This window comes from Manis pentadactyla, chromosome 12 (genome assembly GCF_030020395.1).
Source record: "Manis pentadactyla isolate mManPen7 chromosome 12, mManPen7.hap1, whole genome shotgun sequence".
Lineage (NCBI taxonomy): Eukaryota > Metazoa > Chordata > Mammalia > Pholidota > Manidae > Manis > Manis pentadactyla.
Window position 1 is genome coordinate 4839840 of NC_080030.1, and position 26797 is coordinate 4866636.

The following is a 26797-nucleotide window of genomic DNA, read 5'->3' on the forward strand; positions in this document are numbered from 1 at the left end:
GAAACCAGACCGCGTCCCTCAAGGGGCTGCCTGGGTGGACCTAAGGCCAGAGCTGTTAGAGCTGGTCAGGAAGCATTCCTCACAGACTACCTTAACTTTCAAGAAAATGAAAGGTTCTATGTGAGCAAGTTATGTCAATTTATAATAGTGGAATATACCAGGGTCACAGGTCACACATTTACTGAGAAGGGACAACATTCTCTGTGGTCCACACAACCCTGCGGCTCAGACCCCAGGCCATCCAGCCACTGTGGCTTGTCATCCGGGTTGTTTTAGAAAAATCAAGTTTTTAAATCGATTGGAAATCCACGAGAGGGCTGGGAACTGATGGTCTTGGGTGAGAATCCGGTTCCCGACTCCACCTGCTCTGTGGTTCCGCGGCTAGTCTTTGGAGTGGCGCATCTCTCAAGGGTGCTGCTGAGATCCGAGGGGCTCCCCAGCAGCCCAGAACAGGAATGGCCCTGAAATAGCAACTATAGTAAAATATGGCTCCTGTCCCCGACCTTTGATATCTGCCAGTGTTTTTTAAGTTAGAATTTTGGGACTTTAAGTTAATACTAAAAATGGAGCATGCAGACCAGAGTGAATCACCATCTGCAGCCTCGCTGGGTAATTTCAGACTTCTGGGGACTGGTTTCCTTGAGTCTCTGTTTCTGGTTGAAATTTAATCAGTTTATGAATCTTTAAAGTGAATTGCCCCAATGGTGAGTTTTAGATAAAAACTCCTTCTCTTGCACTTCCTTTTAATGCCATGGAGTAGAGACTAACTGAGGGGCCTGCACTTGTCATTTTGGCCCAGGGTTTGGCTTTGGGTTGTGTCAAGGAGTGGCTGGGGGCTCTCGGGGTTCCATGAGGCCAGGCCGCACAAACAGGCAGCCCCAGGGGGCCACACAGTGGGGGCTGATGACTGCGGTGGTCTCCCCAGGCCTCACAGGTCACAGCACTCCCGTCCACGGGGATGTGCTGCGGCACTGTCTCAGGGCGTGTGGACCTGGCCCAACAGAGCCCCACATCCGAGCTCCGAGCACAGTGTGTTTGAACTCCTCATTTCCAGGAAATCAGAGGCCTGGCTCTCAGGTAGCGGTGGTTCTGGGTATTCAGATCACGCAGAGATCGGGGTGGCATCTGCCAGGCGACTCTGTCCGCCAGACACCAGGTGTTTGAGCATGTGCTCAGCAGAAGCCAGAAGGGCAAGTGCTTCCCTTGGAGAAAGATGCAAATGGGTCCTGGTCTGTCTGTGGTTGTGTTCACCTGTGGAAAGAATTTCTTGAGCTTTGTGGCACCAGATGTAATTTCCAAGTATGCCCGGGAATGTGCCATAGATTGCTTCCTCCCCAAGTGAAGAAAATCCTCACGTGCTGCTGGGTTTGGGAAGCCAGCGTGTCAGCAGCGCAGCTGCTTGGAGCACTTGGGTCTTCTTGGAAAATCCTGAGACCTCGTTTCCAATGTTAAGGACTGTGGGGCTCCCATTCTCCATACGCTTCCCTGAGATGTGCCTCCTGAAATCACAGGAACTGCTTTACTGGTGTTATCAGAAACTCAGTGCCCGCTTTCAAAGCTCAAGCCAGCCTCTTGCCCTGCCCACCAGCCCTCGGAGGCAGGAAAGCTGCTGTTCTTGACCGCTGTCCGAGAAGATGGTCACGTGGATACGTCCACAAGCGTCCTGTTTCCTTCAGTGTGGAGTCAAGGCCAGGGGAGCTGGTCCATGGCCCCTGTGTGTGGCCTGGCTTCTGTCCTCACGGTGGCCCTCCTGGTAGCCCACAAGGCTGGTGAGACACCACCCCTCAGATGACCGTCAACCACAAAACACCTCTTCCCCACAGTCTGCATTTTCAGTGAAGATGCAGAACATCTCGACTGCACTACGACCTCACGTGCACTGCCCATTTGCTAGAAGCTTCCTCACCCTCTGCACATCAGAGCCTTTGTCCAACTATCATGGCAAAAACTTGCCTGCAGACACGTATTGTTTGATCAAGGAATTCTACCAATAGCATATCAGCATTTTTTCTAAAATATTTATCATCACTTCATGCTTTAACTTAACAGACTTTTTTTAGGTGCAGTTTTAGGTTTACAGAAAAATTGAGCAGGAATAGATTCCCTTATATAAAGGGAATCCCTTAAATAGAGAATTCCCTTAAGGCCCCCACCCCCACTCAGATTCCCTTATTACTAGTTTCTCTGAGAGTCTGGTTATATTTGTTATAGTCAGTGAGCCGACACTGACACATTATTATTATTAACCGAAGCCCTTGGTTGACAGTAGCTTTGCTCTTTGTGTTGCACACTCTGCGGCTTTGTACAAGCATCCTGTGAGCACACCACTTCTGCAGCCGGATTTGCAGGTTTCTGTGCAAAGGTGGGAACAGACCTGTTTACTCAGGGGCATCACTTTGAAGGATAGAGCTGAAGTTCTGGCCTCTGTTTTGCCTTTAGTGACAAAATGAAAGAATGCCACACTGGAGATTTTTTTCTTTCACAAGTATTCTGAAAAAAAAAGAAAAGTCTCAGTGAATTTACCAGTGAGCCATTGTTCCTGTTTAGAGTGGCACACACCCACTTACCATGTCAAGGGTGACTGTGGACAAATGGGTCCTTAATCCAATAAAATCCTCTCCCGCTCTTCACCCATTTCTTATTTCCGTCTATTTTCTTTTATGGCTGCATTTGCAAAAGGATCACAGTGTGCGGCCCTGGGTTGGATCCTGGTCCAGGAAAAGGACATTGGTGGGGTAGCCAATCACACTTGCATAAGGTCTTCTGATTGGTTAGTGGTGTTGAGGTGGGGTTCATTTCCAGGTCTTGATGCTTGTACCGAGGCCACCGAAGGTGCTCACATTTCAGGGGGCTGGCTGAAGGGCAGCTGGGAAATCTCTGTGCTATTCTTGCAACTTTTTATGTAAGTCTGGAATGGTTTCCAAATGAAAAATTAAACGTTTTCTTAATTGGTTAAAAAGCAGAATCACATTGTTTAAAGTTGTAGGAGCTATAAGAAAAACTCAATGTTAGCTGTCAAAAATGATTCCCCCTGTGACCCAGAAAGGACAGCAAATGAGGAGGACTGGCTTTCTTTATGCCGTCTTCTTCTGTTTGAAAGTTTAACCACATGGCTGCATTATGTTAGAAGTTTTTTTTTTTAATTTTGCTATTATTAACATATAATTACATCAGCAACATTATAGTTACTAGACTCCCCCTATTATCAAGTCCCCCCCACATATCCCATTACAGACACTGTCCATCAGCATAGTAAGATGCTATAGAATCACTGCTTGTCTTTGAGTTACACTGCCTTCCCCGTATGCCACCCTCCCCCCACATTATGTGTGCTAATCGTAATGCCCCTTTTCCCCCCTTATCCCTCCCTTCCTACCCATCCTCCCCAGTCCCTTTCCCTTTGGTAACTGTTAGTCCATTCTTGGGTTCTGTGATTCTGCTGCTGTTTTGTTCCTTCAGTTTTTACTTGGTTCTTATACTCCACATATGAGTGGAATCATTTGGTACTTGTCTTCCTCTGCCTGGCTTATTTCACTGAGCATAATACCCTCTAGCTCCATCCATGTTGTTGCAAATGGTAGGATCTGTTTTTTTCTTATGGCTGAGTAATATTCCATTGTGTATATGTACCACCTCTTCTTTATCCATTCATCTACTGATGGACACTTAGGTTGCTTCCATTTCTTGGCTATTGTAAATAGTGCTGCGATCAACACAGGGGTGCATCTGTCTTTTTCAAACTGGGCTGCTGCATTCTTAGGGTAAATTCCTAGGAGTGGAATTCCCTGGTCAAATGGTATTTCTATTTCGAGCTTTTTGAGGAACCTCCACACTGCTTTCCACAATGGTTGAACTAGCTTACATTCCCACCAGCAGTGTAGGAGGGTTCCCCTTTCTCCACATCCTCGCCAGCATTTGTTGTTGTTTAGAAGTTTTTTATTAAGGTAAAATTTATGTAACATAAAGTTAGCCATTTGAAAGTGTATAATTCAGTGGCATTTTGTGCATTCATAGTACTGTACATCCATCACTTCTATACCTAATACTAGGCAATTTTTAAAAACCAGTTTAAGAATAAAGTATAATACATCTGGACCATGTAATCCCAGTGCTGCTGGGCGGCTGTGTCTGGGGCGGTCTCTCCCTACGCACTGAAACCTCAGCCTGGATGGGGGAGGGTTCTTGACTCTGATGGAGAAAGAATTTTCCAACAGGTCAGATGAGTGTAGGTAAGGAAGGAATCCATTAAAGCGGGAGCAGCAGCAAATGGCAGCAGCTGTGCAGGCACCAGAGCGCAAGAAAGAGCAGAGGGAGGGAAGGGAAGCTCATAGAACTGCCACTCGGCGTGGGGCAGATTCCTTGCCAACTCCTGAAGCCAGGGTCACCTGGTATCCACCTGCTTGAATCTGCAGGGCGTGGAAACTAAGTCCCTACCACCCCAGGATCTGGGAGAGTCGCAGAGCACTGGATGGAGCGAGATTATGTTCTGAGAACTTCCCAAAGCAAAGGAAGTTTTCAGGAGGCTACTAAGGAGCATCATCGTACAGCTGCAGTCTCTCATCGGGGTCACCCAGGTGATGGGAACTTGCAAACCCAAATCAGAGGTCTCAGCAGCCCGTCCCTACTTGTCTGAAATAGAACAGAGAAAGAGAAGACTTGTGCTTAAGTCTAGAAAATTGAATGAAATAGCAAAGTAACAAAGATGCTCACCATGGGAAGAGCACAGAGACACAATACAGTAAGGTGAGCAGTAAGAAGCTTTATTAAGGCAAAGTACACACTCTAAGGAGGGTGGGTGCGGCTGGCCTCAGGGGAGGCGAGCTTAAGGGCTTAGGATCTGTCTTTTAAGGCTTTCAGGGATGGTGCAAAGGGCCAGGGGTGTAGGCTTGACATGCGGTCTCATGATGTCTATCTTGTGTGAGAGACAGTATGTCGCCATCCATAGGTCAGTCCCTAGATATTCCGTGAGACAAACATAACCCAAGGAACTTCCTGATCCTGTTCTTCTCCAAGATAGTGGTTATTCTCAAGCAGTAGGGACGTACCACTTCGGACTGCTTGCCCTGCCTTAAGCTAGGGTCAGCTGTTGACTGATTATCATAAAATATGTTTGGAATCTCACCTCCTAACCCCCTGGTTTTTGAAATGGAATCTTAGCCTTAAGATGGAGTCCCTTCCTGCTCTTATGACACTATTTATATCTCAGCATTTTTCATCACAGGCAGGATGATGAGAAATGAAGAAAATTTTAAGAAAAAAATTAGAAAAAAATTTTTTTCATTGAGAAAAGAAATGTTTTTTGATTAAGAAAGTTAATCATCACGTTTGTCCCATGTCCCTGCTCTTACAATTACTTGGTAGAATTATGGGGTACCGCAGGAGTGCCAAACTACAGCCTTCCTGCCAAATCCAGCCAGCTGCCTGTCTTTGTAAATAAAGTTTTATTGGCACGCAGCCATGCCCCCTCCTTCACACACTGCCTGGGGCTACTTCCCAGCTCCTGGGGCAGAGGTGAGTAGATGTGACAGAGACCGTCTGGCTCACAAAGCCCAAAATATTTACAATCCGGCTTTTTTTAGGAAAAGTTTGCCACCTCCTGATCTATAAGAACTGGCTCAGAAAGACAGTCACCGCAGATTAAGTGATAAACAGCGAAACGAAATATCTATTACAGTCGCAACTGAGGGAAAAGTAATTCAAGCAAGTGTGAATGTGATGAAATGCAGCTGTCAGGTGTGCGATGGGCTGTCAGTAAGAGCGTCCTCTCCTGAGTGGGAGTTGGGTGGGGGCCGGGGAGAAGTTGAGGCAGGCTGGGATGGGGCAGGGCAAGCAGGGCACCCAGGGCCCCACACTTAAGGAGCTGCTCCCCTCCAGGCGGCACCCCTGCCCTGGCACCATGTTGAGAATGAGCTCCTCCTTGACTTTGGTGCCCTGCGGGCCTCATGGGCCCCACCCCAGCCCTGGCCGTGAACAGACACTTCTGTGTCTCTGGCCTGATCAGATTTTTGTATGGCAAGTACATATAATATCACTGACATAATTTTTAAGAGTTTACTTAGCATAATAAAAATAGAAACACAGATTAAAAATGCCCCATTGCCCCCACTGCCCCAAGCCGGCCTCCTCTTCCCAGCAGCAGCCCCGCTGTTCTCATCTTCCTACGCCGTCCTGAACTGCCGAGTTTCAGGGCAATCCAGGTGTAATCCTGTGATTTACAGCCCCGCCTAAGGAGCCAGAGGGTTGCCCCAAAACAGGCAGGCTTTGTCTTCACCTCCCTCTGGCCTTTCCGGGGAACCTCCGCCCTCCCCACTTCTAGTCCCAGGAGTCCTGGTCCCATATCAAATTATGGCAGCCTGGAGATGCACGGCATTGCTGGCCCCTTGCAGCTTATCTGGAAGGTCCTTTGAGGGGTTGTCACGTTATAAATGGAATGACTAGGCTGGGGCTAATAACTCAGAGGAGCGCCCTGCAGCCTACCTTAGGGGTCACGAATCAGTGCCAGGTCAGGGAGCATCTTGCTATGACTACACGTGAACGGAAAAGCATTTTTTAAATAAGTGGCTAATTTTAATATAATTAATTTTAATATATTAAATATACTTGGGAGCCGTTAAACCTTCTTGTCTGCTCTGCGCTCCTGTGTTAAGTTCTTACGACACTGTATCTTTGATCACAAGCCATTATACATTTTATGGCCTCTTTCCAAATGAGCCCTGAAAGCTCGAAGTCCTGTAATAATTCATGTAGCAGAAAAAACGATATGCAATGGCTAATGAAAAGGAATACGTGCTACACTGCACGGAACCAGAAATAAAAGATTAAGTCAAGAAATAGATGAGCAAACGCACACATAATACTAACATGTGAAGGAAGCTACCAGAAGCTCAAGAAACAGGAACCATTTAGGGCAGGCGGCCTGGGCCTGGGGCGCTGGGGCCGGGGCACCCCCGCGGCCATCCTCGGCCCTCCCCTGCTGTCTGTCTGACTTGTGTGCCTGTGCGTGTAGCGCCTTGATACAATTTTTAAAGAGGAAAAAAGTAAACTCCGGTCAAACATAAAATTAGCATTCATTTGAAGCATGTTTAAAGCTTAAACACTGATTTCTCCATCCACTGAGCGGACAGAATGAGGCGTTTGTCCTCGTACAGTAGGAATCGCTCCGGAAGGTCTGTGAAGAAATCCCGGGGCTTCAAGTTCAAGCGGGAGATGCCCTCGTGCCAGGCGGCTGGACGGGGACGCGTTGCCGCAGCGCCCTCTGCTGGACGCATGTGCACGCTGCGCCTCGGCGCCTCCAGCAGGGCTTCAACCTCCCCTGTCTGGCTGGGAGGGGCTTGGGGGTGTTTTCCTGACTTTCTCAGCCTTGAGATGTTTACCCGACAAGGAGCCACCTTTTGGGATTCCACTGTGCATTAAGGTAGTTTTCTGTATGTATCGGCAGGCTTGTTCAGACCCTGTTTAACAGCCATGGGAGTTTGAGGGTGGTCTTAGGAAGCAAGTCTCAATTTGTATTTGATACAAATTACTCCTAACTCCACGGTCCTCAGCAGTCTAAAGCGCGTCCTGCAAACCTCCGGGTGCCCCAAGACCCTTTCAGGGGCTCCATGAGGTGAAAACTGTTTTCATAATCCTCTAAGCCATTAGTTGCCGGGTTCCCTGGGCTGATGTCTGCACTGATTGTTCAAAACCAACATTGTTGAAACAGCAGGACACGAACCAAGGCAGAGGCGTCAAACACTTCTGGAAGCCACTGCATCCCTCCCCATCCCGTGGTCAGGGAAAAAGGAAAAGTAAAGAGAAATACCAAATACAGTTCCCTTCATGGTCCTTGATGAAGCAGTAAAAATTTCTACCTTTCTTAAATCTCAATCCTCGGGTACCCATCTTTTTAATATGCTGTGTGACAGAAGGCTCTTCCACTGCCGGCCACAGGACCGTGACCATCCCAAGGAAAGGCCCCTGTGCAAATGAGTTCTGAGCAGCACCAGCTACTTGTTTCACGAGATGCTGTTTTGCCTGAAAAAAGTAACAGACAAATGGCGGTAGTTCGGACTCAGAGATTTGCCAGATACGCCTCGAAAATAAACTGCGTGAGCCTGACAGGCCCTGGGAGATGACTGACAGATTTTGTTGGCACTGTGTTTTCAAACCAGAAGAAATAGGGAATTTGAAGAGCTAGTGTCTTTGCAATGAGGTTAGTAGTGATACAGACTAGTGTGGTTTTCCAGTACCGTGCAATGAAGTGTGTCGGCTTTGAAAGCTCTGCGAGGGCAGGGAACCAGTATTTTCCAAGTGACTGGTGCATGGCGTCACGAAACCATACATGTGGGTGAAATAGCATTCGAACTGCAAGAGAGACTAATGGATTTTTTCATCAGTTACGTGTTTTTTATGGAGGTAAAATTCACTGTTTTAACCATTTAAAAGTATGGGAGTCAGTGGCATTCAATACATTACAGTGTTGTGTGACCATTACTCTATCTAGTTCCAGAACATTCTCACCGCCCAAGAGGGAACCCCTTCACCAATTAGCAGTCATCCCCTCATTCCCTCCTCCTCCAGCCTCTGGCAGCTAATCTGCTGTTTCTCTCCATGGATTTGCCTGTTCTAGACGTTTCACAAAATGGGATCACATACGATGTGACCTTTTGTGTCCAGCATCTCTCACGGAGCAGTGTGCGTGCGCGTTCAGGGTCCACCCACGTTGTCACACAGATCACTACTTGGGTCCTTTTGGTGAAGAATTAATATTCCGATGTACAGATGTACCACATTTTGTTGATCTCCCATCTGTGATTGACATTTGAGTTTTTCTGCCTTTGCTATTATGAATAATGCTGCTGTAAACATTTGTGTACACCTTTTGTTTGAACATGTTTTCAATCATCTTCGCTATATACCTAGAAGTGGAATAGCTGGGTCATGTGGATTAACTGAGTTTATATTCAACTTTTTGAGAAATTGTCAGCCTGTTTCCATTCCCACCAGCAAGGTTGGAGGGTTCCAGTTTCTCCGCATCCTCACCAACACTTGCTCTTATTTTATTTTGCTTTTTATAGCCAAATAAACACCAGTAGTGGGGGTGAACTGGTATTTCACTGTGGTTTTGGTTTGTATTTCCCTAATGACCAGCGATGTTGAGCATCTTTTCACGTGCTCGTTGGAGACATGCCTGTTCAAGCCCTTTACCTGTTTTTTAATGGAGTCATCTTATCATTTTGTTGCATTGTAAGAGATCTTTGTAAATTCTAGATACAAGACTCTTACCAATTTGCAAACAAGTTCTCCCGTTCTATGAGCTGTCTCTTCACTCCCTTGATAGTGCCCTTTAATGTACAGAAGCTTTTAATTTTGATGAAGTCCAGTTTATCTTTTCAAGTATTTTCTATCTTTTATTTTGTTTTTGTGTGTTGGTGTTACACCTAAGGACCCATTGCCAAATTCAAGACATCAAGATAACCCTATTTTAAATGATTTCCTGTATGAGTTTCAGTTTTAGCTCTTACATTTAGTTCTTTGATCCATTTTGAGTCGATGTTTGTACATAGTGTGAGGTAAGGATCCCACTTCATTCTTCTGTATGAGGCTATCCAGTTATCCCAGCAGCATTTGTTAAAAAGTTTATTCTTTCTCCTTTGAATGGTCCTGATACCCTTGTCAAAAACCAGTTGACCACGGAAATATGGGATTATTTTTGGACTCTCAATTCTAATCCACTGATAAGTGTGCATCTATATGTCTACCCATATCCCAGCACTGCACTGTTTTGATTACTGTAACAGTGTAAGTTTGGAGATCAGGAAGTGTAAATTTCCAACTTTGTTGTTCTTCTTCAAGCTTGTTTTTGCTCTTTGGGGTTCCTTGTAATGCCCTATGAATTTTAAAATCAGCTTGTCCATTTCTGAAAAAGCAGTTGGAAGTTTAATGGCCAATTTCAATATGGAATTGCACTGAATCTGTGTATCAGTTTAGGAAATAATGCCATCTTAACATGAAGGCTTCTAATCCATGAACATAGGATGCCATTCTGCTTATTTAGACCTTTGATTTCTCTTAGGCATGTCTGACAGTTTTCAGTGTTTCGACTCCTTGGTTAATTTAGTCCTAGGTATTTCATTCTCTCTGATGCTGTAGTAATGGGATCATTTTCTTCATTTCATTTCATAGTGTTCGTTGTTTAGAAATATAACTGATATGTGTGTGTTGATCTTATGTCCTGCAAATTCAGTGCATTTGTTTATAAGCGCTCATAGTTTTTTGTCGATCCTTCAGGATTTTCTACATTTAAGCTCCTGTCACTACAAACAGAGATATTTTTACCTCTTCCTTTCTGGTCTGGATGCCTTTCATTTCTCAGTACTGCCGGATCGCCCTGGCTAGACCCTCCAGGACGGTGTTGATGAGAAGTGGTGAGAGCGGGCGTCCACAGCAGTGGTGGGGAGAGGTGATGGGGGCAGTGGTGACCCCTTGTTCTTGAGCTCAGACCTGTGGCACTTTCTGAAATACACATTCCATCTGCTTTTTGCACAAGTGCCATTGAAGTTTTGTCTCCCCTGGTGCTTGGAGAGAGACAGCAAACACTTTGCTTGCATTTCCTTCCATTGCAGGACCTGGCCTTTCGTGGTGGGCGCCTGCAGATTTAAATTTTTATGTCCCCTGTACGAGGGCGAGGTCAAATTCAGCGTGTACGAATGCGGCAGTGGCCACCCACAACTGGGCGTTTCCTTCTTTGTGTAGACCTGCCCCACCGCCTCAGCCCCTGGCCTCCACGGGGTCCTTACAGCCCAGCTCAGAAGCCCTCGCCCGGGAGGTCCTCTCTGTTAGACTTTCCCCTGTGACTCCGCTCTCATTTCTGTATAAACCCCTTTGCTCGGCTCAAACTTCCTAAACATTTGGGAGCTTATCTCTGTGCTGTGTCCACTGGCCCGGCCCAGGTTCTACCCCTCTGATGCGTAGGGGTCCTTGGCCTCGGTGGCACTTTCCTGAAGCATCCAGGAGGGAGAGAGACCCTGGGCTTCATGACGGGACAGGCTGACCAGAAGCCTGTCCTTGGGGTCTGTGGTTCTTCTGTCTCTTCCTGGCACCAGGCGGCGGGCGTGGGGAGCAGCGGGCGGTCAGGAGGCTGGCTGTGGCTGCACTCGAACTTGCGCAGCAGCTCGGTCTTCATGCGGTGCGTGTACGCATGCAGATGTTGTGTCCAAACTCAAAAGCCAGTGTTCCCAGCGTGCCTTCATTCTGCTGCTTGTGCCCACGGGCTCGGGGCTCCTCCGCATGCATGAGGTGACACCCCTGGCCACAGCTTTCCCTCGCGGCCTAACCCGTCTCCCCCAACCCGCCCGCGTCAAGCCTCATTTTTATTTTGTAGGCGCTTGAGTCATTATTTGGATATTAATAAAAACAAATCTTGGCTGATGCTAACCATCTGACGTCCTTTTTTTTTTTTTCCATTTTGTTTTGTTTTGTTTCTGCACACGTTTTCTTTAGCTTGAAATGGCGATTGAAAACCTCCAAAAAAGCGAAGGGATCACATCACACAAAAGCGATTTACTCAACAGCCATGTAAGTGTGTTTTTGACCTGCCCTGGCGGCCTGCCCTGCGGTGCTCTTAACCTTCGGGGCATTTTAAAAACAAAGAAAGATAATGAAACGACACCTTTCAAATGGTGACATGGGGGGGAAGCAGCCTCCGACCTAAATCCTACACCCACCAAAAACTCCTTTCGGCCACATGGGCCACGGAAGCCAGCTTCCTTGCTCATAAAGGTAGATGATAATAGCACCTGCCTCTTCAGGGGGCTATGGGGTTAAGTCATTGAATCTGTGTGACATGCTCCCAACAATGCCTGGCAGATACGCATTATAAATAAACGAATACTAAAATAAGCAACAACAACGAGAAAAGTCACAGGACTGGGGGTGCCAGGATGATTCTTAGCTAAGTTTCCTGTGATTAGCAATTTTGGGGGAAAGAAGGTACTTTGAGAAAAGTGCAGACCACCAACTCCTACTGACTTTCGCTGTGTAGGATCTTCCTCCCCCACTTTCCTCCCGAGGAGAATGTGAGGGCAGTTTCCATGCCAGGAGGTCACTGGGCAGCCTGTGGGGCAGGCTGGGACTGGAGCAGCTGACTGGCTAAGAGTCTTTATTTCCTGACTGTGGCCCCATCAGGACCTTGACACTGGCTGACACTCAAGGCAGGGTGTTGCGCAGAAGGCAAGTGATTCTGGGGTAGAAGCCCAGCTGAGAAAAGTTCCAGAAACTTCCGTGCCTAATGGGTTGGCACAGGCATGGCCGGCTGCTCCGGGCCCCACGGCCCAGGGCCCCACGCTCATCAGCCTCAGAGGCCGCTCACTGGGGGGATTAGTCACATGCGTGGTCCTTAAGCAAACAGTAACGCGCAGCGGTTTCCCGTGGAGCGTGCCCCACCCCAGCCCAGTGGGTCGTGGCCTCCCTGTTGCCCACGATGTCACCCCTGTGGGTGGATCTGGGGAGGAGATCCCCTAGTCGTGAACTCAGAGTACACCATGTGCAAGAGCCTGCAGGATGGCCGTCTCTGTTCAGCAGGGGCCAGACGCTTCTCAGCTTAAAGCGCACAGGTGGCCTCCAGGGCCCAGGTGCTGGGTCAGCCACGGGCACAAACCCCAAGCAGGTGGTGCCCGCGGGAAACCCCAGGTGTCTGCAGGGAGGTGCATGAGCCGCTTGCCTCTGGCTGCGGGATGTCTTCCGGCTTTCTAACGCTTTCCCTTGGGAGGCTGACTTTCTGTGGCAGCTTCCCTACGGGTTTGGGTTCACGTTCCCGAGCCTACTTCCTGAGCAGGAAGAATTTCCTCGTGTCTGTTTCTCCCTGGTGATTGGCTGAGTTGCCTTCTTCCATCAGGAGCTGTGGGAGGCAGGGTCTGGGGCTTGCGACTTAGAATCAAAGACAACAAAAATAAGATCTTTCCAAGGAGCCGCCCACGCACACTGGAGTAAAACCCACCAGGAGCTCATCTTGGCAAACTGGACAACTGGCCAGAGTGGAGAGCGGAAGACCGTGGGCATGCTGGCGGATGGGGTGGGGGTCCCGCAGACGCCCCGCACGTCCGTCAGCCGTGAGGCCTGCCCTCCGGCCTCCAGCCAGGCTCACTCAGACCATTGTCGGAGGGGCCGCCTGTGGCTGGCACTGGTCTCGCCTTGGGTGATGGCAGCCACAGTCCTGGCTCCTTGGCCAGACCATCCTCAGGGCAGATGGGCCTGGCTGGGGGGCTGCACTCCATGGGCCTGTTTCCCTGGGGCCTCCCAGACAAAGCCTGGCTGTGATGCCCCCAACACGGTCGGTGCTGAGCACCTCGTGCAAACAGGAGCTGGGATATGAGTGCGGTCCTGAGCAGGCGTGAGGAAGCACACCCGGATCAAACCGAAGTGGCGCAGAGCCGGGTGCCGAGGCTCGGAGGGACCGGGTTTGTCTCCTGTGCGATGTGCTCCCGTGGCATGGGCAGGGACGGCGAGTGCCCAGAGCTGGGGCCAGACAGCGCCTTCCAGACTCAGCCAGCGTGGGGTCACCTCCAGCTTCCCAAGGGGTGCATCCAGCCCAGGGGGTGGGGAGCAACCCGCCGTGGGCAGAGGCAGGCCCTGTGTGGTCGCTGAGGTAGAGTTGGGCATGACTGGTGGCATGAGGATGAGGGGTGGTTGTTTCAGAAGAAGGAGGGGAAGCGGGTGAAAAGACCTCCACCCCCAGGTGCACTTCAGGTGCAGCCACTGTCCCACCAGGCCTGGGGCAACTTTGGTCAAGATCCTCCGCTGCGAGCAGGAGAGGGGCCTCAAGCATTGGGGTGCCTGCCGCCGTGCCACCCCATGCATGCTGTCTCAGAAGCCCCTACCCCTCTCTGGCTCAGGGACCCCACACAGTCACTGTCATGGGGAGGCAGCCACTGTCTGCTAAATAAACTCTTACTTCTAACACCTGGGGGTGTGGGGACCTGTTTTAGTTGAATTGCATCCAGATGATGGGACTTTGTTTTTTTAATCAAAAAACACAGATTGCCAAAGATGATACATGCCTTCGGCTGGGGGCCGCCCGGGGGCTGGCGTGGTAACAGCTGTAAGGACACAGCCACGGACAGGGTGGGGCTTGGCTAGAACACAGCCTCGTGCGATGGGCCCCTGGGCCAGAAATTGCTCCCGATTGTCGTGACCTGTGCCTCTGGCAGTTGTCGGGGCTGAACTGCTGTCTTCTTTCAGTATTCCCTACCTTCATAGCCGCCTGCCGCCTTGCTGACCTCAGCCGGCTCCTGGCGGGAAGGGCCGTCTCCCCGTGGGCGTCACCACCTGGGCCCGTGCTCCCCCTGCCCTCCCGCTATCATCCCGCTCAGCAAGGGCAGCACCGGCTCATTCGCGGGTCGCCACGGCCACCTCCTAGCCCACGGCCGCTGCCCTCGCCAACTTCCAGGCCCTTCTCGGGGCAGCCATCCGAGCGTGCCCACGAAAGTCTAGGTCAGATCACGGCACCTCCCTGTTCAGGAGCCTCCAGGACCACGCAGGCCAATCAGAGGGGACCGGGCATGTGGGGGCCACTCCGGTCTGTGGCCGGTGTGGTGGCTCCGAGAGACCACCTGCCTCCCTCCACGAGCCTGATGCAGGATCCTGCCTCGGGCCTGGTTCCTGCGATTGTGGCTCCTGCCTTCATGCAAACCCCTCTCCTGCTCAGGGCCTTCTGGGTTCTCGCATCACACCTCCCTCCATCAGAGCGAGAGGCACTGCGCTTGGGGCCCTGGCGCCTGCAGGGCTGAGCTGCCGAGTGCACGGCTCGTACCCTTCTGACCCCCTCCTGACCTCTGGGGGCAGCGACATGGGCTTCACAGTCTCTCGGCCTGCCGTTGGGCCTAGCACAAAACCTCGCACGTAGCCTTGTGAGGGTTTGGCTGGGTTTTGGGCTGTCCTTCCGGCCACCTCCATCGCCACTGCTTACTGTGGGCGCCGCTGACTTCTCTTTGATCTTCCTCTTTTCCCTGGCATCAGAATTTATCTCCATCCCTGTAAGTTTAGGACGTATTTGGTGTTTAAGTGATCATGAAGATATAGCCTAAGAGCCTTAGTCACATGCAGGTTTTTATAAATTAAGTCAAGGAACCTGAAAACTGAAGGGATCAATAAACGGGTGACCAGAAGCTGGTCATTAATGTGTCCAGCATCTCTTGGACCGAATCAGGGGCAGTAGATGCACATTTCTTCATCACGTCGGTTGGGGGGAAGGTGTGTGATTCTCTCGGGTGCACGTTGGCTCTTGGGGATGGTCACAGCAAACACACGCGCCTTCCCGTTCCCAGGTCCAGTGGCTGCTGGACAACTACGAGACGGCTGAAGGCGTGAGCGTCCCTAGGAGCTCCCTTTACAGCCAGTACCTTCGGCACTGCCAAGAGTGCAAGCTGGACCCTGTGAACGCTGCCTCCTTTGGGAAGCTGATCCGCTCTGTGTTCGTGGGGCTGAGGACGCGGCGGCTGGGCACCAGGTGGGTAGATGGGGGGTCTGAGCCCCTGCCTCCGTCCGCCCCTGTGTCCTGACTCACCTCTCTCTGGGGGTGCTCAGTGCTGCGAGTCTGGGCAGCGCCGGCCTGGCTGGGGCCTGGTGTGTGCCACAGCCCAGTTCTCTCCTGCTGGTGGGGCATGGGGTTCCCTTCAGCTCTCTTTTCACTTGAAATTTTCATAACAGGTTTTTTAACAAGCATCCCCTGGATTATCGGGTAGAGTGGGACTTGCTGTTTTGTGATGCTTTTGCTAAGCTGGGCCAGGTCACCATGGCCTAGCCTGGCCATCAGCAGCCAGGGAGCATCGCGTGCCAGGAACAATGTGGAGACCCCCCTCCCTGGGGGAGAGCATACAGAAGGCCGTTCCTCGCGTGGCCGTGATCCATGACACCGCGCACAAGTGGGGGTCGAGTCAGGAGCTGTGGGCATCCTGGCCGTCTTTAAAGGGCAAGACTGTAGAGCCGAGAGTATATGCAAGCCTGACCCTATTCGCTGCCACCTTTGGGACAGACAGATATACACAGAGGACATCCGGAAGACAGATAGACACCCGCCCAGACAGACACACAAGAGAAGGGAAAAAGGGCAGAGAGGAGAGGGGACCCCTGGTCTCTGGCACACGGCCACCGGACCTCCACCCTCAGAGTGTCCCGAATACTAGCCTCAGGCTAGGGCTTCCCCTGGCACCAGCTAAGCTCATCTGGAAGGACCCATGCCCCCCCACAGAACCTTGTTGCCAGCACAGGAGAAATGGCAGTGCAGAGCCCGTGTCTGCCCCTCAGTGCTTCTCTACCGACGAGGCCCCTTTGACCTGTTTTCTGAACCAAATCTTTTAAAACCCTCATCACTGTTTCTCCCACAATAAGCAAACGTCCTGTTTCCCAAACCATGCAGTCTTCCAAATTATGTTGCTAGGTGATTGAAGGGGACAGATGATGGTGGTAATAATGTAATAATTAGTCCATGCCAGGTGGAACAAAACTGAACTGGTTTTCCCACTGCAGGACTTCTCAGTGCCTTTATCATACTAAAATTCAGGAGGGGAATCTTGCAGAGGAAGAGGTTGTGTATAGAGTTTCCTAAACCTCTCTGACCACAGAGCAGCCCAGGGATGTTTCCCACGCAGTCCAAGGAACACTGAACCCGGAGTCCCAGTGAGGGGCCACACCGGAGGTGAGCCCGTCTTGCCGTCCAGGGCATCCGCACAGTGCTCACCCTGGGATGTTGGTTTCCAGGGGCAACTCCAGGTATCATTACTACGGGATCCGTCTGAAGCCAGACTCGCCCCTGAACCAGCTGCCGGAGGACACCCAGTACATGGCCATGCGGCAGCAGTCCACGCATCAGAGGCCGAGGTGACCTGGCCCCGGGCAGCCCGGGACCCACTTTACGGGGTGGCGGTGGGAGTGGGGGTCTGGGTTTCACTTGGGCACATAGGGAGACACGTTTCTCAAGTTTGAGCACACGCATTCAAGGGAGTCTGCATCCTGTGCTGGAGAAACAATCTGGGCCCCAAGACCCGGGAGAATGGAGGCTCATCATAACAGCCTGCAGAACCCCCTTTGTTGAAAGTAGGCGTCATTTTCTGGAGTGATTTTAGGCTGAGCAAAACTGAGTGGCAAGCACGGAGTTCCTATGTCCCCAGCCCCGCCTGCACAGCCGCCCCTACTATCAACCAGGGACCAGCCGGTTCATTCGCTTCGGTGGATGAACCCACCGGGGCCCTTCATCAGCAGCCGGAGTCCCTGGTTCACCACAGATCGTACATTTTGTGTTCTGTGTTGTGTATTTGGCTACAAGTTTTGAAACATACAGACACACACTCACACACGCACCCTAAACCGAATCCTACTCAGCCTCTGCTTTTTGAGCCCCTGCTGGGTGGCGCTGCTGGGGCCTCACGGTGTCACGCGGCCCCCGCCCAGGTCCGGGCCGGCCCAGAAGACGGACAGCCTCGGGGAGAGCGGCTCGCACAGCGGCCTGCAGAGCACGCAGGAGCAGGCGATGGCCGCGCAGAGCCAGCACCACCAGCAGTATATCGGTGAGCGCCGCCCCGCCTCGCCCCGCGCAGGGCCCGCTGGGCAGGCTCGGGGCCCCGGCAGTTCCAAGTGCTCAGGGTTCTGGCACCGGCGGCACCCACAGGGGTGCTTTTGATAAGCAGTTCTTCTGGATAACACCTTTCCCGTTCCATAGAAAGTCCTAGACAAACCTTCTGTGGCACCCCTGCGAGTTTAGAATAACCAGCATGTGCCCCAAAGTTAATGTATAAAGTGGCCATCGGGAAAAAGTAGATAAGAGGAAACCCCAGCCAGAAAGAAGCGGGTGCGTTTTAAAGCCTGTCGGCTCGGGCTCTGGCTGCCCGCCCGGCTCTCCTCCGTGCTTACCTGGAGTATTCTGGACGCTCAGGACTCCCTGAAGCTGAGTCATCCCGCCCGGGCTCCCGGGGATGCAGGGCTGCCCCGGTCGTCCCCAGGCCTGTGCCTCCCTGGCAGGCACCTAGCGTAGGATGGCCCGGAGGGCAGGGTCACGGGGTCACGAGGTCACGCCCGCCCATGCCGGCAGCGGCCTTCCTGCGTTCTTGGTGTGTCTTCTGAGCTCCCACGGAACCTGCCCACATGGGTCTTCTGGGGAGGTCGTCAGGCCTTCCCCCAGAGTTCACCAGGGACAGCCGGGCGACCTCCTCCACGGATGCGGTGCCCTGGAGGCCCCCACGCTGGGGCGACGGCCCGGGGTTCAGGGCTTCCTCTGCATCGGCGTCTTTATATCGTGGGGGGTCTGGGGGAGCGACCACACCCCATACCTGAGAAAACCGAAGCGTGAGGGTGGTGTGACCCAGTGCTGGGGATTGTCCCCCAGCTCACCGGCCCCCCTAGATGGCCTCTGCGTGGGGACCTTATGCCGCTCCGTTCAGCCCCCCGCTTGTCTCCCCCAGACATCTCCCATGCCTTCCCGGAGTTCCCGGCGCCCGAGCTGGACAGCGTCCTGCTGCAGGACAGCCTCACGTTGTGCGACGTCAGGGCCCTGCAGCTGGCCTACCGGAGGCACTGCGAGGTGACCGCCCCCAGCCCCGGGAGGACCCCGAGCCCAGCCCTCAGATGCGCGCAGGACTGGAGAGCACGGGGCCGCCCCTCCTCCCCCCAGGCGCGGGTAGCTGGGCTCTGCACTCTGAGCACACCCGGCTCCCTCTGCAACCTTGTGTCCCCTCTGGTCGTGTCTGGCTTTCAAACGACCCCACTGCAGCCCGCATCGCAGCTGCTTGCTTGGCATGTTCTGGCAACATGTGATGTGCATGCTTTTTAACGTGCATGTTTGTGAGTGTGACTGGCCGTGTTTGCTTCTAGGCAACTCTAGGTGTCGTGATGAATCTCCAGTTCCACTACATCGAGAAGCTGTGGATTTCCTTCTGGAATTCGAAAGCGTCCTCCAGCGACGGCCCCACCTCTCTACCTGCCAGGTAAGTGGCCCAGACGCCCCGGGTCTACCCTGTGGCCCAGCCTGCCGACACCCACACAATGACCTGCGGCTGAAGGTGCCACCCTTCCGGTGTCATGTCTGTACATCCGACTGCTGGCTTGTCGCTCCCACTGCCCGCTCGCTCCCTGCAGTGGGAAGGGGGGGTGTTTAGAGAGCACCACACGATCCCCGGAAGTTACCCTGGCCACAGGTGTGGGGAATGCCCGGGCACAGCGGCTCACCTGGTCCCCCGGTTCCCACAGCGACGAGGACCCCGAAGATGCCGTCCTCCCGAAGGACAAGCTGGTCTCCCTGTGCAAGTGCGACCCCATTCTCAAGTGGATGCGGAGCTGCGACCACATCCTGTACCAGGCCCTGGTGGAGACCCTCATTCCCGACGTGCTGCGGCCCGTGCCCAGTGAGCAGCCGGCCACGCGCCGCCTCCCACCACTGCCTCTCGTGGGATGGGGGCAGAGTTCACGGGAAGACCGGCAGCTCAGCCCTGTTACACACCCGGAAGGAGGAGGGCCCCGAGGGCCCCGAGGGCCCCAGGGCAGCCCCCCAGCCCGCCCCATTTGCTGGAGCCTCAGGGTGGTCTGGACCGGGTTTCAGCCCATTTCCCTGCTCCGCTTCCGACACTGACATTCTTCTGCTCAAAGGGTGGATTTTACGTGTTTCTCCAGATTTCAGCAGCCTCAAATGAGGAAGGGGGAAAAAGTGGAATAGTGTTCTGTGCTCCCCAGGGGCTCTGCCCCCACGCCTCTGGGACCGGCCGCATGGCCTTCCATGGCAATGACATCACCACCCCCAGGGGACGCCCATGCCAGCCCCTCGCTTACAGGCCCCCCTCTAGGACCCCCTTATCCTGAGGGTGGAGGCTCTGTCCCAGCGAGGCAGTGCAGCGGCCTGTGGTCACACCTGGCAGGTGACATGCACATCTGTGTCTGGCGCTGGTGCTGGGGAAACCCTCCCTCATCTTCATTAATGCACCAACCACTGCTTTTGTGCCAGAAAATGGGAAAAAGCATGATTGTCTTTCCCCTTGGCCTGGAAATGGGTCAGCGCAGTCAGTCTCCATATTAAGGTTTAATTTCAGGGTATATTTCTTTTTACATTTTTTAAGTTTTTTTCTTCTTTTTTTTAAGTATTCCTATATTGGTTTCTTTTGGCAAGACAGTCTGAAAATAAATGTGGAAGTGGGTAGATGCCTGTGTGTGTCAGGGCTTCTCCCCTTCTGCTCTGGGGCTTGTTCTCTGGGGGCATCCTGGGCACTGGGGGGAGCTGAGCAGCCTCTCTGGGCCTCACCCTGCAATGCCAGAAGTCCCCCAGTTGTGACAACCGCAGGTGTCCCCTGGGGGCAGGATCGCCGGGCAAGAGCCACCAGCACAGGCAGAAGGCGAACAGAGCGGGGCACCATGCTGGCTCAGTCACTTGCCCCTCCTGTTCCTGTCCCCGCGTCCCTGTGCTCCCCAGTCGCCCCTCGTGGCCTCTGCATTGTGTGGTCTTCAGGGTGGCTGATTTTCATGCGTGCGCCTCTCCCAGGTACCTTGACACAGGCCATCCGCAATTTTGCCAAGAGCTTGGAAGGCTGGTTGACAAACGCCATGAGCGACTTCCCCCAGCAGGTCATCCAGACCAAGGTAACTGCGGGTGGAGGGCGGGGGAGGTGGGCAGAGGGCTCAGAGCGGGGGGTCCCCTGGTGCTGCCCCCCGGGGAACTTGAGCACCACTGGGCCCCAGAGAAAGCAGCTGCTCCCGTCGTTGGGCCCACGGGAAGCCCCGGGGATGCTGCTGACCGAGGGCGGGGGCTGGCGGTGAGGCCAGGACCGAGGGCGCCATCTGCTGTGACACAGCTGGGCAGATTCAAAACGGCGGCCTGTGCTGGTCACAGGAGCGGGTTTCGTCTGCCTACCATCATCCTCATCACAATAGGGTCGGCCTCAAATCAGAAACTAAAATGTGGAGATGTGGCCTACGTGCCGAAAAGGAGGAGGGCCTCATGAGCTTTTCCTAAGGGGCTGTTGCCGGCAGCCGAGGCCGGACCCCAGCCCTGGTCAGCCAGCCGGCCCACAGTCAGGACCTGACGGGTCAGGCCAGAGACCCCAGGCTCCAGGTTGCAGGAGCCCTGCCCAGATGGTTGTTCGAATGCAGATTCCCAGGCCGCACCCCACTAAGTCTGGTCCAGTGTCACCCGGGAATGTTTTCACCAACCGCCCGAGAGCCAGAGGTGCTCTGGGGTGGGCAGGAGACTGGGCCATGATGCTGCGTGGTGCCTGTGACGCCTGCATCCTCTGCTTGTTCTCCTGCCTAGGCCCCTGAGCCTCTTCCCTGACACCCCCACCGTCCCTGAGCCCCAGTCCCTCCGAGGGGAAGAGGCGCCTTTCCACGTGTGCGGGGCTCACCCTCCCTGCCGCCCTGCCCAGGTTGCAGTGGTCAGCGCCTTCGCCCAGACCCTGCGCAGATACACGTCCCTCAATCACCTGGCTCAGGCGGCACGCGCCGTGCTGCAGAACACCTCCCAGATAAACCAGATGCTCAGCGACCTCAACCGCGTGGACTTCGCCAATGTGCAGGTGACTTTCTCTAGCGCTTGGCCCCCGCCCCGCTAGCCTAGCCTTCTGACCCCTTGGAAAATGTGCATACCCACAGAATTCAGCCCACAGCAAAACCTGGCACACAGGTTTCTGTTGCATGAAGCAGGTCCACCCAGGGACCCCAGGCCAGCACTCCGTGACCTCCCGGGTCCCTGGCATCCAGGTGCTGGGACCAACACCTTTGTTCATTTTCTTTAAAGTTTGCCTTCCTGTTGCCATTTCACGGCTCTCCTCTGCTTGGAGAAGTACAGGCATCAGCAAATGTATCTACTTCCAGTTCAGGCCCTGAGTTTACCCACTATGTAGACAGGTACAGTTAGAAGAGGGGGTGCTTAGAAGTGAACAGAAGGCACAGCTCAGATCTGGGAAGCCTGGACTGAAATGCTGAAATCCAGAGGGCCTGGGTCCCGCTCTGGATGTCTGTTTGTCCCTGTCTGAGCTGTGCTCAGGCCACGGCATGGTCGGCCAGGGTCCCTGGTATGGGAGCTCTGGCTGCCCCCCGTCCTGACCCAGACACCCCGCAGGAGCAAGCCTCGTGGGTGTGCCAGTGTGAGGATGGGGTGGTGCAGTGGCTGGAGCAGGACTTCAAGCTGACCCTGCAGCAGCAGAGCTCCCTGGACCAGTGGGCCCGCTGGCTCGACAACGTGGTCACCCAGGCCCTGAAGCAGCACGCAGGCAGCCCCAGATTCCCCAGGGCTGCCCGGCAGTTCCTGCTGAAGTGGTCCTTCTACAGGTAGGTCCTCTCTGGTTCTCGCGGAGGCCTCATCTTGGCAGAGCCACCCCCTCCCCTGCCCCAGGGCCTAAGACTAGGGCACAGGCCCCGAGGATGGAGATGGCCACCATGGGGCCCTCAGGAGAGACGCGGCAGCCCCCACATGCGTTCATGTCTGCTCACTAGAGAACCCCCAAAAGGGACAGCAAAGGACGTTTTTAAAAGGCAGAAACCCCCAAGGCCCTAAGGGAGCAGATGACGACAGATGGGAGATGAACGCAGGAGTCTGGGGAATGGGGTGAGGAGGGCAATTAGGTCAGTGAGCCCCTGAGGGGCCCTCACCCCTGAAGCGACCCTCGACCTTGATTTGCGCACTGCCAAGTCTAAGCGGAGGAGGAAATCGGCGCCGGCTCCCCAGGAGTGGTGCCAGGCAAGGGCCCAGGGGCCTCATGTATATGTCTTCAAGGTGGCTCTGAAAACACAGTTATATGTCACCATATAAATTATCAGTATATATTGCACTACAAAGAGATTTTTTTCAAGGAACAGGCCCACACGACTGTGGGGCCTGGCAAGTCTGAAGTCTGTAGGACGGGCTGGCAGATTGGGTCACTTTTTCTGTGAAGAATCAGATAATAAGTATATTTGGGTAATAAACTTTTATTGGCACACAGCATGGCCACATGCCAATAAAACTTTTTATGGACGCTGAAATGTGGAGTTTGGGTACTATCCCTGGGTTGTAAAATATAATTCTTTGACTTTTTTCCCGACCATTTAAAACTATAAAACCACTCCCAGCTCACAGGCTGTCCAAAACCAGGCTGTGCGCCGGGCTGGCTCTGGGCCGTAGGTGGCCAGCCCCGCTTTAGATGGGGGAGGGAAGGCCCCCTGCGGGGCAGCCTCCTGAGTGCGGGGAGGTCAGGAGAGGCCACCGCTGGGGGGCAGCCGTGCGCTGACAAGACTCCCACAGGCGCAAGGCACAGGCCCTCACTCCCACGGCTCCATGGCCTCTGGCTTTGAGCCGACCTCTCTGCTGCCTCCTGGCTGCCTGTCCCCACTTGTCACACCAGATTCGGGGGTGGTCTGGGCAGCTGGCAGGCCCCCGCAGGGCTCAGGGGCCTCAGACAACCTAGGAGTGGAAGAAAAGCCCGGCTCGACTGCCTGCTGGGGCTCTGTGCTCCCCGGAAAGCCCCCACCCGCTGCCTGCCACCCCCAGCTCCATGGTGATCCGTGACCTCACGCTGCGCAGTGCGGCCAGCTTCGGCTCCTTCCACCTGATCCGCCTGCTCTACGACGAGTACATGTTCTACCTGGTGGAGCACCGTGTGGCGGAGGCCACAGGAGAGACACCGATTGCCATGATGGGAGAGGTGAGGTACCAGGAAGCGTGGTGGGCCACGGGGCGGCCCCCTGGGAGGAGGGCAGTGTGCCGCACAGGACACGTGCCTGCCCAGGGGGGAAGCACAGGAGGAGGAGGCCGGGCGGTGGGGAGAGGTCTTGTGCCGGAGCCCCCAGACCTGGGTCCGGATCCTGGCTCCCCTGCCTCCCCTCTGTGGCCCTGGGAAGGACTCCTCCCCTGGACGGAGGTCTCAAGCACCCACCCTGTGGGGGTCTTACTGTGCTAAATACATGTGACATAAAACTTACCATTGTAAACATCTCAAAGTGAGTAATTCACTGGCATTTAGTACATTTCACAGAGTTGTGCAGCCACCACCTCTAATTCCAGAACATTCCATCGCCCCGAAGAGAAGCCCCCTCCCTAGCCCCCTGCACTGACAAACCCACATCTGTGTGGATCTGCCTGTTCTGGGCATTTCACAGAAATGGGGTCACACACCATGTGGCCGTCTGTGTCTGGTGTCTCGCTGAGCACCGTGTGTTTAGGGTCTGTCCACGTGTAGCACGTTGGCAGGGCCCCACTCCTTTTTGTGGCTACATGTTGCTCCGTGTGTGGCTGGGCCATATTATGCCCATGCATCCATCATCAGTGGACACTTGGGTTGTTTCCACTCATTGGCTCTGTGAATAGTGCTGCTGTGTACATTTGGGTACAATACATGCTTCTGTTCCAACACCTGTTTTCATTCTTTGGGTAAATTCCTAGGAGCGGAATTGCTGGGTCTCATGGGGTAGTGAGAAGCGAGGTTTTAGTACATAATAAGCTGTGATACGTGGTATCACAGCCCCTGTTCCCTGCTGGCCTGAGCAGTCAGGACCCCTAAGCCTCCACAGCTCCCAGGTGCATCTCAGAAAGCATCAGAGGGGACACCCCCAGCATCAGGGTGTACCCCCCACCCCTGGTGGGCACCCCTGTCACTTAGGAGTGAGAGCCCATTTTAGCTTTCACCAGACCTGCCCTGGGGGGCCTGACTCTGGGCGTCTCTCTTCCAGTTCAACCATCTAGCCTCCCTGTCGCTGACACTGCTTGACAAAGGTGGGTCTATGGATGGCTCTCCCCTGGGCAGTCCAGGGGCTGTTCCCCCTGGTGGAAATGAAGGGCCCTGGAGTGGGTGGGGGCCTCTGGGAGCCACGTCCAGACAGGCCTCTGCAGGATGGGCCCCAGCCAGGGCTCAGGGAGCAGCCGTGTCACCCCCTCCTGGGGGGTAGTCCTTTGGGGTGACATTTAGTCCTACCCTCCAGGCCCTGAGGAGCAGGGCCACTGCCCCTGGCCACCTGCAGCCACATCTGGAGGGCCAGTGCAGGGCCTCCAGCCCACCCCACTTTCTGCCCTGGGAGGGTGGGAGGACCACCCTCTGAGGGGGACCCTGGGGTGAATGGCCCTGGTTGGAAGGCCTGGGTATGGAACCCCCTGGTGCTGCAGGCTGGCTGGGGAGGACCAGGCGAATGCAGTTGGGAGGCCAGTCCCCCAGCCCTGCCCGCCCACACCAGGCCCCTCTCTGAGACACACTTCTCTCCCTCCCTCCCCTGCCCACTGCCCTCATCCTTTCCCCAATGCTGACCACGCAGAGGACATCAGCGAGGGCCGGGGCAGTGAGGCCGACCATGCCGCCCGCAGCCTGGGTGAGCCCCTGGTGAAGCGGGAGCGCAGCGACCCCAGCCCCTCCCTGCAGGGCATTTAGCTGGGCACCCTCCCGCCTCGGGGACTGCCTGGCCCTGCCGCAGTAGTGCCTCTTAGGCGACGTGGCCGTCACCTCGACTCAGGGAGCCAGGCGCTGTCGCCCCTGGAGGACACCAGATGTTAGCCAGGCAGACACCCCACTGCCCCTGAGTGCAGCTCAGCGTGTGGCCCAGGCATCCTGACTGTTCTTATCCTCTCTGCTGCTGGAGGCCGAGCCCCAGTCCAAGCCGGCCGTGCATCCGGCCCCAATGCCAGGGCTGCACTGGGCTTCTCCTCCATTCTGCTGGTTCCAATTTCCACCGTGATTTTTTAAAACTTGGGCAGATCCTGGGAAGGAAGGGATATCCGCAGTTCTTGGGCATCCACAGAGCCCCCGCCCAGTGTCTCTGTGCGGGAAGGGACCCTCGGCACTCACCACGGCCTCCTGCCCTGCCTGCTGGGCTGAGGCTAGAGGCCAGCCCCCTCTAGGCGCCAAAGGTCCCCAGAGGCAGCCCGCAGCCCCACGTGGCTCGGAGACCAAGTCAGGAATGGTCCCGTTGTGCCAAGCCCTGCTGGGGCCTTTAGGAATCAAAACCATACGTTTTTGGAATCAGCGTCGGGAAGCACTGGGGCTCTTCCAAGTTCACAGCCAACATCAAGCCAAATGCTGGGCCTGGAGTGAGTTTGTTCCAAGCGGGCCCGTGGTCAGCACTTCAGGGGCGCCTTCAGAGAGCAGTCACCCCATCATGTCTGTGCACAACAGCTGTATCTACATCCCACTCCCCAGAATCTTCCAGAACACCTGCCTTCGAATTAGCCATCCTGGAACTCTGTGAACCCAGGCACGTCCCATCTGGATCAACTCAAAGCCAAAACTCTTATCTGGGGACTTGCCAGCCTGGAGCCACAACCTCTCCAGATGTGTGTCCATCTACCAAGCCGAATTTGACTAGCGCCCGGCGAGAGCGCTGCCCCAGACCCACTGCAAAGGCCGACCAGGGCTGGTCTAGGAAGCGCATCTTGAAATGCAATAGTTTCTCTTTCTGGAAATGTGTCTGTACCAATAGTTTTGTTCTCTAATTGTTATTAGGATGTTTCTTATGAATGTATCTAATACCGCAGTGTATTTGGTTCCCCGGCGTTTTTTTTCTCATTCACTCAGAAGGTACTAATGTAAACTCCTATGGCCTTTCAAAACCTTAACTTCCTGATGTGTAGGGGCGCTGGGCACTTCCTGACGTGCAGGGAGGGGCACTACAAGAGAGATGGGTGCTTTTTCAGAAGCCAAAAGTCTGTAATAATCCCAATGTTTTTCTGGTCTTATAGTTCAATACTTAGATGAAATCAGACAGAAAGAATGTCTTTAACATATGTATCTCCTCTCCCAGGAGCTGGCTAAGCTCACAGTTCTTGGATCGTAATGGCCTGCCTGCTCTTCCACATGTGGGGAACAGTACAAAGTGGGTTTCCACCTTA

The 26797-nt window shown here is 54.0% G+C and overlaps 1 protein-coding gene across 10 annotated transcripts in view; it reads left to right on the plus strand.

Moving 5' to 3' along the window:
- Positions 1 to 26797, plus strand: part of RFX2 (regulatory factor X2) — a 72669-nt gene extending 45872 nt beyond the window's left edge. For 6 of the 10 annotated variants that reach the window (XM_057489741.1, XM_057489743.1, XM_057489749.1 and 3 more), the window contains 13 exons: positions 11482 to 11556; positions 15303 to 15484; positions 16735 to 16854; positions 17356 to 17540; positions 18432 to 18550; positions 18841 to 18953; positions 19216 to 19370; positions 20495 to 20592; positions 21375 to 21524; positions 22070 to 22278; positions 23477 to 23630; positions 24655 to 24697; positions 25231 to 26797. In XM_057489741.1, the coding sequence (XP_057345724.1) occupies positions 11482 to 11556; positions 15303 to 15484; positions 16735 to 16854; positions 17356 to 17540; positions 18432 to 18550; positions 18841 to 18953; positions 19216 to 19370; positions 20495 to 20592; positions 21375 to 21524; positions 22070 to 22278; positions 23477 to 23630; positions 24655 to 24697; positions 25231 to 25343 (1716 nt within the window). In that variant the 3' untranslated portion in view covers positions 25344 to 26797. Of the gene's footprint in view, positions 1 to 11481; positions 11557 to 15302; positions 15485 to 16734; positions 16855 to 17355; positions 17541 to 18431; positions 18551 to 18840; positions 18954 to 19215; positions 19371 to 20494; positions 20593 to 21374; positions 21525 to 22069; positions 22279 to 23351; positions 23631 to 24654; positions 24698 to 25230 lie in introns of those variants that run through there. The other 4 variants (XM_057489744.1, XM_057489745.1, XM_057489747.1 and 1 more) reach the window with 4 other exon arrangements.